This window comes from Solanum stenotomum, chromosome 6 (genome assembly GCF_019186545.1).
Source record: "Solanum stenotomum isolate F172 chromosome 6, ASM1918654v1, whole genome shotgun sequence".
NCBI classification, from domain to species: domain Eukaryota; kingdom Viridiplantae; phylum Streptophyta; class Magnoliopsida; order Solanales; family Solanaceae; genus Solanum; species Solanum stenotomum.
The window spans coordinates 42,074,804-42,087,341 of NC_064287.1; the positions used below are offsets into that span (position 1 = coordinate 42,074,804).

Here is a 12,538-nt window from a genome sequence, read left to right on the forward strand (position 1 = left end):
AAGTTTAACTTGCAAATAATATTTTCGATTGTCATGAATCTATTTCCAGATTTTCTCTTTCAAACAAGTGTTTAAAGTGTAACTTTGGGTAGACTAAAGTGCAGATTTAGGTGGTTTAAAGTGCACATTTTAAGGGTTGAAGATATCACTTTTCTTGAGAGCTTAGGAGTGTTGTATCGAGCCACAAAAAATACAGCATTTTGAACTCAAAAGGTGCAGCGTTTTGAGCTCAAAAGGGTACAGAATTTGAGTTCAAAGTGTGCATGATCTGAGTGTAAAAGTGCAGGTCTTTGAGGCCCAAAACATAACCCTTTTGTAGGCTGTTAAGTGTAATTTTTAGCTTGAAAATTGTGGTTTTAATAAGTGATAAAATCTGGAGTTTTAACAACTTTGTCCAACAGATTTTCTAAGTGTAAAAGTGCAGATTTTGGCGTTTAAAGTGCAGATTTTAAGGTTGAGGGAAGTGCAGATTTTTATGATTAAATAAATCACTTTCTTGACAGCTTAAGAGTGGTATATTTAGTCTAAAAAATGCAGCTTTTCGAGCTCAAAAGGGTGCAGATTTCGAGCTCAAAATGTACATAGTTTGAGTGTAAAAACTACAGGTTTTGAAGCTCAAGACACTGCCCTTTTGTGGGCTTTGAGGTGCAAAATTCAAGCTTGAAAAAAAAATACAAATTTTAAAAGATAAAAACTTCAATTTTTATAACAACTTCATTTTATAGATTTTTAAGTGTGAAATGTGCCATTTTTCTTAGTTTGAAACCTATTTCTCTTAGGACCTAAAAGTGCATATTTTGAAACTAAAACATTATAGTTTGAGAGATTAAAGTGCACCTTTTCTAAGAGCGCAAAACAAGTATTATAGTTTGTTAGAATTGTTGTTCTTTTAGTCTTAAAAAGAATATGTGGCTTAAGTTGTTTGTTCCAAGTAAGACCAAATACTTTAAATTCAAATTTGCAAAATATATTTCCTTTTTCCTTCTTATCTATACACATTTATCACTACCCTTTTATAAATCTAATAGCTTGATATCTTGTAGAGCTTATGAACAAATTTATTCATTTTTTTGCTATCTTATTAGCCTAAGTTTGACGATAACCCTTTTAGTGGATCCTTAAAGGATGCTTAACGCTTTCTTTATGATAATAAAATTTTCTTACCTAAAATTACACGAGTTAAATATACCATTAATAAAGGTTAATCTTAGAATTATTTAGTTCCATATTTAGATCTTTTATTTTACCTTTGAAATAATTAGACGTCAATTTTAAACCTTAAAAGCTAAAGGTAAGAACAACCTTGAGTTGGATTACCTCAATAACTAGATCAATTTTTATATTTTTTAAATCACCCTTTTATAAAGAAATTATGTTTACTATTATCATTATTGTTATTTTCAGATATTGCTGAAATATTTTAATCTCTTAGCATGTCATTTCAAGATTTTAGATATGCCAACAGGTTCAAAATACAAGGTACATATATATATGTCATACGAAAAAGGTACAAATCCTATATTTTTTTTAGTTTTTCTCTACACATAACTCATCATTTTGTTACACTTCATGTTATTTTTCTCATATCTATTATCTCTTTTACGATATTACTTATTTATTTTATTTAACTTATAAATTCCTACACTTTCATATACAAATTATTTTACTACATATAATCTATTGTCAATTTTTCCAACATGTAAATAAATAATAAATATTCATATGTTTGAAACAATCTATGTGTACCTATCATACTTAAAGATCACAAAACTTTATATAATATTTTAACATTTAGTATCATTATCATTTATTGTATTTTTTTATTTAAAAAAAAAACCCATTTTATGTATTTTCATTCAAAATATATTGTTTACACATACTATTACATATTTGTACTTGGTTACTATCTCATTTCATTTTTCCTTTACATCTTAATTATATACAGATAAAACGACAAATTTTCCATTTCCTTTAAACTCAACATTTATTTTGATACATAAGACACCTCTATATTTTTCAACATATAAAATTGTCATACATTTTAGCACATTCATTTATTTCTTTTTACCGTATACTAAACATATTACTATTAATTTTATTTTATAGACATATATATGTTGTACCTTGTATTTTACTCTTCTCTTAAACTAATAAAATTTACTTACCATTGGTTTTAAAGCAAAATAAATAAACAAGTTTTCCTAATTATATTTTCCTAAATTGAGTTTAAGGACTATCTTCGGATAGGCTCTGAGGGGTGCTTAACTCCTTCCCATCGAGTAACCAAAACCCTTACTTAGAATCTCACTGGTTTCGCAAATCAAAATAGAGTTTACATTTACATATTTTAAAAAATGGTTTTCCTAATATTTTCCTTAAAATTTAGGTGGCGACTCTAAAACAAAACAAAAAGCAATTTTTCCAAAATCAGAGTGCCAGCCACATTATGTTGTGAACTGTTTCGGCCGGTTCGAAATAGGGTGCGACAGCGTGGCGACTCTGCTGGGGATATACTTAGGTTTTAACCTTAGAAAAACTCAATTTAGAAGCAACATTTGTGATTACGTGTTTATCTTTCAGCTTGCTATTGATATATTGCTTTGACTGAAAGGTCGCAAGTGAAATCCAAGCTTGTGTTCCTTATTTGTTTTAAGACACTACTTGTTACTGCTTTCCCTACATTGTCAGTTGCACATTTCTATCGAGTCTTGGCTGTACACGCACACACTGTACACGCGAGGGGTGTTCCTGCACTCCTCCGAAACTCTCTTTGGATTCCTTAGTTTCAGAGTTGGTGCAGTTAAGATAATGCACTTTCTCGCAATTATTCAGTCCCACTCTCAATCATCTAGGAACATAATCTTACTCTTAGAATAGGTCATGTTGCATAGCCTTAGGCAAGACAATATACGGTATTGTCATTGCATTTAGGAAACCACTCAAATGTCAATGAGTTTCTTCTTTAAAACTCGAGACATAAACTTTGTGTGAAATTGATGTAAATTATCCAAACTTAAACACTTAATAGATTTGGAGCAATTAAACTCATCATACCCTTTACCCTTTCTTTCAGATGCAAATCAACCAAAACTTTCCTAATATCAGGATGATGACTGAGGTCCCTCGAACTTTGAAAGAGTGGTGGGGAAACATCCGAGTGGCCTACGGAAATGAGATTATGCTACACTTAGGGTCGTTAACTGATCTGCTGAATGTGGAGGCAAACAAGTCACTCATTACTCTAATGATTGAATTTTGGCAACCAACAACGGTGACCTTCCAGTTCACAGATTTTGAAATCACACCAACATTGGAAGAGATAAGTCAAATTGCTGACTTACCGTTGGTTGGCAGAGTACCTTTGGCCCCGCGCACTACGTCAGGAATCAATTTTCTCCAGTCTTTGGGTTTGAGGGTAGGCCAATGTTTGCGAAGAGTTGATGAAGGATGGGTCAAGTTGGATTATCTGTTTAAAAGGTTCGGTCGTCGAGATAGCTATGATAGGTTCCATCAAGAATTCTTCATCTCCAGGGTTGATTGGGAAAAACTCAGGGCTATTGTCTTCGTGACGGCCTTTTTGGGTATTATGATTTTCCCAAAGAAAAAGGGGTGTGTCGACATCAACCTATTGCCTATGATCATCTTCATGTTTAGGGGACCTATTAGAGTGACCATCGTACCCATGATCTTGGCAGAAATATTTCGATCATTATCCCTCTGCTCTACAGGATATGATCACTTTAAGGGAAGTAACTTGTTGCTGCAGATTTGGGTGTTGGAACACTTTTATCAAAGACATGCAGAAAATGGCGTTGAAGCAGACTTACGCAACAAAATCAGAAGCCACGCAACGAGATTGAGCATGTGGGATGCCCCAAATGATGAAGATGGTTGGCGCCTTTTCCTGACCCACGTCACAGGGAATCGCATTCAATGGAGACTACCGTGGGTCCATGGCCGAGCTTTGTTGAGAACTAACCAGGACTATTTCATTGAGTTGATTGGGTTGGAAGGCTTCCAGCCCTACGCACCTTTAAGAGTCCTCCGGCAGTTTGGGATTACCCAAGGCGTTCCTCTATGGTCAAATATGGCATTGATTGAGGTTGATTATGAAGGAAGAATTCCGATTGAAAGGATCGCTGTTTTAGTACAAGGATGGTACGGTATTCTTGACTCAGACATGGGAGTTGAATCATGATGTACGCCTGAATATTATACTTGGTTTATGATAGGAGGAATTCTCGCTAGGCCTAGCCATGAGGGAATATTGGGGTTCACAGACACTCAAAGGTCAAATCGAATTGGCATGGAGCTATTAAGCCTCATACACATCACTACGACCATGTATCAACAGGTGACCCCACGATCTATCGACCATCTCATACAGGCAGTTGATGATGAACTAAATGAAGAGATGGAGGAAGACCCAGAAGAGGATCCTAGAGAGCCAACTGAGGAGATGGAAGAGGATCCAGAGGAATACTCAGAGTATGACTCTAATTTGTATGACCCTAGAGATGGAGGAGTGATGCATATAGAGGATGAACATGTTCCAACAGTAGAAGACGCTCACTCAGAATATGGTTCCATAGGGTTTGATGAAAGGGAAGATTCAAACAACTGGGAATGGAAAATCGACGAATCTCCAGAGTATCACCCGGGTCCTTACTATGATGTAGATGATGATGATGATAATGACGCTCCAACCTGGCCGTAGATCATCTTTCTTCCTTGAATTCCCTCATAAGCTTTTTAAAGCGCCATGTGGCCTATCCCTTTTGTATGCCTTATGGCCACCCTTGTACTTTCATTTTCCCGGCTTCCAACCACCTACATCATTGTAATAGCCAAACCGTAATCAATGAAGTTATATTTGCTCCAAATCTAAAATGTGTTTAAATGGATCATTTATTATCAAACTAATTGCAACGTAGGCCTACCTCAGGCAAAAAGAGGTTCTATGTTAGGACGCGCTTTGAATGTTGCCGAATTGGCGTATATATGTGTTACACCTACTTATTTGTTACAGCTTTCAATATTTCCCAAACTAACATAGTTTTATTTTTCTTTGTTTTCCTTTCTTTATTTATCCCCAAAAGTACGTTGATTTGTGTCGACTTGCAAACTGGCTGACTCACGATACAACCTTCGATCAAAGAGAAAGATGACTGATAAAGACGACTTCAACGCCGCTGCAAACATAATGATACCTATTGAGAACCCTGAAGGTTCTCGAAACATGATGGACATCCAAAATGAAGAGAAAATGGCTCACATGGAGCAAGAACTCGAGATCTTGAGAGAAGAATTACGTCAAGTGCGAGACTTGGCCAAACTATCGGCTACCACTTTCCCTACTTTCAAGACGCCTATCTACTTCGCAAAAGCTGACTTCCCAAATCAGCCAGAACAAACTCAACGCGCTCCTACTCACGGTCAAGTACCACCAACTTCTCCAACCGCAGTCAGAACCATTCCCGACCTTTCCAACCGCGACCCTACCATACCCACAACGCAGCAGATACTTGGGGCACATGTCGTCGCTCCTTATGAGACACATGTTCCACCCGTATATGCTGCTGGGGCTCCTACCTTCACTATGCCAGCTGTGATTAATACCCCATACGAGGTCGATCAATATGAAGAAATGGAGAAAGATGCTCGGTTGAAAGAAGACGCGTCGATAAATGCCCAGCTTCAGGGTCTGAGAAAAGCATTGAAAAGCTTACAAGTCACTAGAGGGACAGAGAGTCTGGATTATGATAACTTGTGCATTCATCCAGACATTGACATGCCAGTAGGGTACAAACCACCGAAGTTTGACATGTTCGATGGAAAGGGCGACCCTCACGCACATTTAAGGGCATACTGTGACAAGTTAGTCGGTGTAGGGAGAAATGAGAAGTTGAGGATGAAGTTGTTCATTCGGAGTCTGTCTGGAGAAGCATTGACCTGGTACACCCGCCAAGACCCTCGCAAATGGCGTGACTGGCAGGAAATGGCCGAGGACTTCATGACTCGTTTCAGATTCAATACTGAAATTACTGCTGACAGATTCTCATTGGCCAATATACAGAAGAAGCCATCTGAGAATTTCCAAGAATATGCACGACGTTGGAGAACTGAGGCCGCGAGGGTGCAACCACCACTAGATGAGAGTGAGCTCTCGAAGTACTTTATTCGAGCTCAAGAAGGTATCTACTTTGACAAAATGATGTCAATGATGGGTCAAAAGTTTGCAGAATTGGTCAAGATGGGAGACTTTATAGAGGAAGGTGTTAAATCTGGGAAGATTCAGTCTATGGTCGCATTGCAAGCTGCAAGTAGGGCTATACAATCGGGTTCCATTGGCGGCATCAAAAAGAAAAGGGAGGATGTTTCAGCTGTCACTTACCAACCAGGAGGACCATCTCACCGATACCCCAATAATCCCCAAATCGCTGCGCATACTTCATACGTCCCAGTGTATAATACCCAACCACACTATAACCCACCCCGAGCACCAGCATACCAAAACCCTCCAAGACCATATGTCCCTGTCCAAGCACCAATTCACCAAAATAGACCAGCATATGCACCAAGACCACGTCCAAATCCTGAAGCTAGAAATGCTCGCGCTTACACACCGATTGCTGAGCCCTATGCTCAATTGTTTGAGAGGTTGAGGACAGCGGGAGTGCTGCAACCAGTTGAAGGAAAACTTCCTGATCCAATCCCTCGTAATTTTGATGGGAACAAGAGATGCGCTTACCACTCGGGAGTCCAGGGACACGACACAGAAGATTGTTATGGTTTGAAGAACCAGATCGAGTCTTTGATCAGAAGAGGAGTAATCAAATGCACTTCAGCACCTCCCAATGTGAACAACAATCCCTTGCCGAATCATGAGAATCGGGAAGTCAACATGGTTACTCTGGATGACGAATATGGGACCCCCGATTATCCAAACATAGATGAAGCGGATGCCATGACGTCTTCGGCGCAACCTGTTATCACTGTTCAACTAAGGGAACCTCTGACTGTCCAAACATACCTCCCAAGAGTTGTAGTGACCACTCTAATTGCTAAGAAGCTTGAGTATGACACCAAAGCAGTCCCTTGGGACTATCGAGCAAGTGCCAAGGGTAAAATGATCGACACTGCCGTGGCTCAAGGGATGACTAGGTCAGGGAGGTGCTATGCCCCAGAAGACCTAAATCAAAGAGTTCTCGGAAAAGAACAGAATCCAAAGGAGAATATTACCGATGCTGAAGCCGCAGAGTTTTGGAAGAAGATGCAGTCTAAAGACTATTCAGTTGAAGAACAGTTGAAGAAGACGCCAGCCCACATATCCATTTGGTCTTTGCTTATGAGTTCTGAAGCTCATAGGAATGCTTTGATGGAGGTGTTAAGCGGAGTGATAATTCCAAAAGAGACCACAAGTGAGACCTTAGCTGCAACGATTGGAAGAATAGTGGAAGCTAACAAGATTTCTTTCCACGATGATGAGTTGCCTGCAGAAGGGGCTGGTCACAACAAAGCGCTTCACATCGCAGTCAAATGTTGTGATAAGATTGTGACTCGAGTTTTAATTGATGGTGGCTCTGGATGCAACATCTGTCCTTTCACCACACTGACAAATTTAGGTGTTAATATGGGAGAGATAAAGGAAAGTCGTGTAAAAGTTAGAGCCTTTGATGGAGCGCAAAGAAGTGTCATCGGAGAGATACATCTCACATTGAAGGTGGGGCCGGCTGAATTCCCCATTCTATTTCAAGTGATGGATGTATCATCCAACTACAACCTGTTGTTGGGAAGACCATGGGTTCACATGGCAAAAGCTGTTCCTTCCACCCTTCATCAATGTGTAAAGTTTGAGTGGGGTCACACAGAAGTTACCATCCACGGAGAACTCAGTCACCCCATTCATTCTGTTAATTCTATCCCAGTCACCGACGAGTTAGACGGAGCCACTTTTCACACTTTGGAAATCATGCAAGCTATAAGGATTAATGAGGGAGCAGAGGCCGAAGATACCAAGTTGTCAAGTGCAGCAAAAATGGTTGCGTCAGAAATGTTGAAGTATGGGTATCAGCCTAAGAATGGACTTGGACCCAAGTCTAATGGCATAGTTGAGCCGATCCAGCTGAAGCATCAGAGAGGCACCAACGGACTAGGATATGAGCCTACCTTTGGAAGAGACTGTCACAGGTCAAGCGATACAATCTTTGTACCAGAACAATCTTCTATTCCAAATCAAGCTGGCGTTGATGACATCACAGAAGGATTAGGCAATCTGTTCGTGGACATGGCTGGAGAAGAGGAAGGGATAAATCTCAACAAGTTGACCATTCGTAATGCCAAACCTGGAGAGATCTTGCAGAATTGGACCACTAGCCCGTCCCTGTTTCAACCAAAGTCCTGGTAGTGTGGAAAAGTAGTCTTAATTTTAAAAAAAAAATTTCGCATGATCAAATTGAGGCTTGAATCATGCCCAATCTTTTGTTGCTTGCCTCTTCTAATAGCTAGAATGCTTTGAAATAAAAGTCTTTATTTTCTTTTAAAAAAAAAATCTCGTTATTTTAAATATCTATTTATTTTTTACTGACCTTTTGCACTTTTCAGCACTCATATTAATAAAAATCCTCGTTCAACGGTTATGACATGTAACGAATCTGCCGAGCAAGGTGAAAATGATGAACAAGATCACGAAGAGTATGATGAAAGCATGATTCCTGAAAATCTACCATACGAGATCGAGCAGGTTGAGAGTCAGAAGAAACCCAATATGGATGAAACAGAGGTTGTCAACTTAGGAGATGAGGAAATCGTGAAGGAGACGCGAGTCAGCATACATTTGGAGGCTGAAAGAAAGCAAGAGTTAATAGAATTGCTTAAGCAATATGTTGACGTATTTGCTTGGTCTTATGATGACATGCCAGGATTAAGCACCGATATTGTCTCGCACAAATTACCGATTGATCCCAGTTGTCTACCTGTTAAGCAAAAGACAAGAAAATTCAAGTCAGATTTGAGCCTGAGGATCAAGGAGGAGGTAACTAAGCAAATTGAGGCGAACATTGTAAGGGTCACAAATTACCCCACATGGTTAGCCAATATTGTGCCTGTGCCAAAAAAGGATGGAAAGATCAGAATATGTGTGGACTATCGAGATCTCAACAGGGCCAGTCCTAAGGATGATTTCCCTCTTCCAAATATTCATATACTCATCGATAATTGTGCAAAACATGAGTTACAATCATTTGTCGACTGCTTTGCGGGATATCATCAAATCCTGATGGATGAAGATGATGCAGAGAAGACAGCGTTTATCACTCCATGGGGAGTGTATTGCTACAGAGTAATGCCGTTTGGTCTCAAAAATGTCGGTGCAACCTACATGAGGGCCATGACTACCCTTTTTCACGATATGATCCACAAGGAAATTGAAGTGTACGTGGATGATGTCGTTATCAAATCCAAAAGAAGTTCAGACCACCTGGATGACTTACGAAAGTTCTTCGAGAGGTTACGTAAGTATAATCTGAAGTTGAATCCAGCAAAGTGTGCATTTGGAGTACCTGCGGGAAAACTATTGGGATTCATCGTTAGCAGGAAAGGCATAGAGTTAGATCCATCAAAGATAAAGACAATCCAAGAGCTACCTCCACCCAAGACCAGGAAAGATGTGATGAGTTTCCTGGGAAGACTGAATTATATCAGTCGGTTCATAGCTCAATCTACAGTGATCTGCGAACCCATATTCAAGTTACTGAAGAAGGATGCTGCCACAAAATGGACAGAGGAATGCCAAAGGGCATTTGATAGAATCAAAGAATACTTGTCCAACCCACCAGTATTGGTCCCACTAGAGCCTGGAAAGCCATTGTTATTGTATCTATCTGTCATGGATAATGCATTTGGATGTGTATTGGGGCAGCATGATGAGACAGGTAGAAGAGAGCAAGCGATTTACTATTTGAGCAAAAAGTTCACACCATACGAGGCAAGATACACGTTGTTGGAACGAACATGTTGCGCTTTGACTTGGATTGCGCAAAAATTTAGGCATTACCTGTCCGCATATACCACCTACTTGATCTCAAGAATGGATCCACTAAAGTACATTTTTCAGAAGCCCATGCCTACGGGTAAACTGGCGAAGTGGCAAATTTTGTTGAGTGAGTTTGATATTGTGTATGTGACACAGAAGGCTATCAAAGGACAAGCCCTAGCTGACCACCTCGCAGAAAACCCGGTGGACCAAGATTACAAGCCACTAACGACCTACTTCCCTGATGAAGAGGTTTTGTTTGTAGGAGAAGACATATCAGAGTCATATGATGGATGGAGAATGTTCTTTGATGGAGCATCAAACTCTATTGGAGTTGGAATAGGAGCAGTCCTAATTTCGGAAACAGGTCAATATTACCCGATCTCAGCCAAAATCAGGTTCTATTGTACCAACAACATGGCGGAATATGAAGCTTGTATTCTTGGACTCAGGATGGCCATCGACATGAACATCAAAGAACTCTTGGTGATAGGAGATTCCGACTTATTGGTTCACCAGGTGCAAGGAGAATGGACCACTAAGAATGTCAAGATCCTGCCTTATCTGCATTACATTAAAGAGTTAAGTAGGAGATTCACAACGATTGAGTTCAAGCATGTCCCTCGAGCTCAAAATGAGTTTGCTGATGCTTTGGCAACATTGTCCTCGATGATTCAACACCCAGACAAGAATTACATCGACCCTATCGATATACAGATACATAATCAACATGCATACTGTTTTCATGTAGATGAGGAACTGGATGGAAAACCCTGGTACTATGACATCAGAAGATTGATAGAAGCACAAGAATATCCTGAAAATTCCACAAGCAACCAGAAACGGACTTTGAGGAGGATGGCCAATCATTTCTTCCTTAATGGGGAATTCCTGTATAGGAGAACTTCAGATTTAGGATTGCTGAGATGCGTCGACGCCGCAGAAGCGACAAGGCTTTTGGAAGAAATACATGCAGGAACATGTGGACCTCACATGAATGGGTTCACTTTGGCAAAGAAGATTTTAAGAGCTGGATATTTTTGGATGACCATGGAGAGAGATAGCATCCGATATGTGCAAAAGTGTCATCAGTGTCAAGTGCATGGAGATTTTATACGGGTTCCACCAAATGAGCTCAATGTGATGGGTTCCCCTTGGCCATTTGCCGCTTGGGGCATGGATGTTATTGGACCCATAGAGCCTCCCGCATCAAATGGACATCGTTTCATCCTGGTGGCTATAGATTATTTCACAAAATGGGTCGAAGCTTCGACATACAAGGCAGTGACTAAGAAGGTAGTGGCAGACTTTGTTCGCAATAACATAGTTTGTCGGTTTGGAATTCCGGAATCAATCATAACAGACAATGCAGCCAACCTCAACAGCGATCTTATGAAGGAAACTTGTGAAAGGTTCAAGATTGCTCATCAAAATTCCACAGTTTACCGGCCACAGATGAATTGAGCAGTTGAGGCTGCAAATAAGAATATCAAGAAGATTTTAAGGAAGATAGTAGACAGTCATAGGCAATGGCATGAGAAGCTACCATATGTTTTGCTCGGTTATCGCACCACAATCAGAACATCAACTGGAGCAACTCCTTATATGTTGGTTTATGGTTTAGAAGCAGTAATACCCGCTGAGGTGGAAATACCATCTTTAAGGATTATCCAAGAGGTTGGTCTCGACGATGCAGAATAGATACGTAGCAGGCATGAACAGTTGATGCTCATCGATGAAAAGAGAATGGACGCGGTTTGTCATGGACAACTCTATCAAAACAGAATGACCAAAGCCTTCAACAAGAAAGTCAGACCTCGACAGTTCACACCGGGGCAGTTAGTATTGAAGAAGATCTTCCCTCACCAAGGAGAAGCCAAAGGGAAGTTTGCACCAAATTGGCAAGGACCCTACATGATTCATAGAGTGCTCTCAGGAGGAGCGGTAATCTTAGCAGAAATGGACGGCAGAGTAAGCACAAAGCCAATCAATTCAGACGCCATCAAGAAATATTACATCTGAAGAACTCAAGATTAGCGTTATTTTGTGTACTTTTGCATTTTTCAATGTAACAAAACTACGTCTAGACCTGACTTCCCACAGGTGGGATACGTAGGCAACCCACATCGGATCCGGTCTCCCTTAGAAAATCCAAAATCATCATTTCCATGTATTTAAAACTACGCTCGACCTGAATTCCCTCGGTGGGATACGTAGGCAATCCTTTTCGGATTCGGTCCCTTTGTATTTTTCACTCTTTCCCATTGTATTTGAACTACGTCCTGACCTGATTCCGCTTGGATACGTAGGCAGCCTGAGTCAGGCCCGGTCATTGCATTTCATAATTTTCACTTTCCTTTTGTATTTGAACTACGTTACAACCTGATTCCACTTGGATACGTAGGCAGCTTGAGTCAAGCTCGGTCATTGCATTACATACTTCTATTTCTCCCACTTGTATTCGAACTACGTTATGATCTGATTCCAATTATTGGGGATACGTAG

At 40.0% G+C, this 12,538-nt stretch overlaps 2 protein-coding genes and 1 pseudogene across 2 annotated transcripts; all 3 read left to right on the top strand.

Moving 5' to 3' along the window:
- The first annotated feature begins 3,109 nt into the window (after window positions 1-3,109).
- Window positions 3,110-4,198, top strand: LOC125868765 (uncharacterized). Its single transcript, XM_049549332.1, has one exon. It carries the CDS (start codon window positions 3,110-3,112, stop codon window positions 4,196-4,198), a length of 1,089 nt encoding a protein of 362 aa, XP_049405289.1.
- Window positions 4,199-5,164: 966 nt separating this feature from the next.
- On the top strand, window positions 5,165-8,407 carry LOC125868766 (uncharacterized). The gene has a single exon (XM_049549333.1). The coding sequence runs from the start codon at window positions 5,165-5,167 to the stop codon at window positions 8,405-8,407; it is 3,243 nt and encodes a 1,080-aa protein (XP_049405290.1).
- Window positions 8,408-8,638: 231 nt separating this feature from the next.
- Window positions 8,639-12,055, top strand: LOC125868767 (uncharacterized; annotated as a pseudogene).
- The last annotated feature ends 483 nt before the right edge of the window (window positions 12,056-12,538 follow it).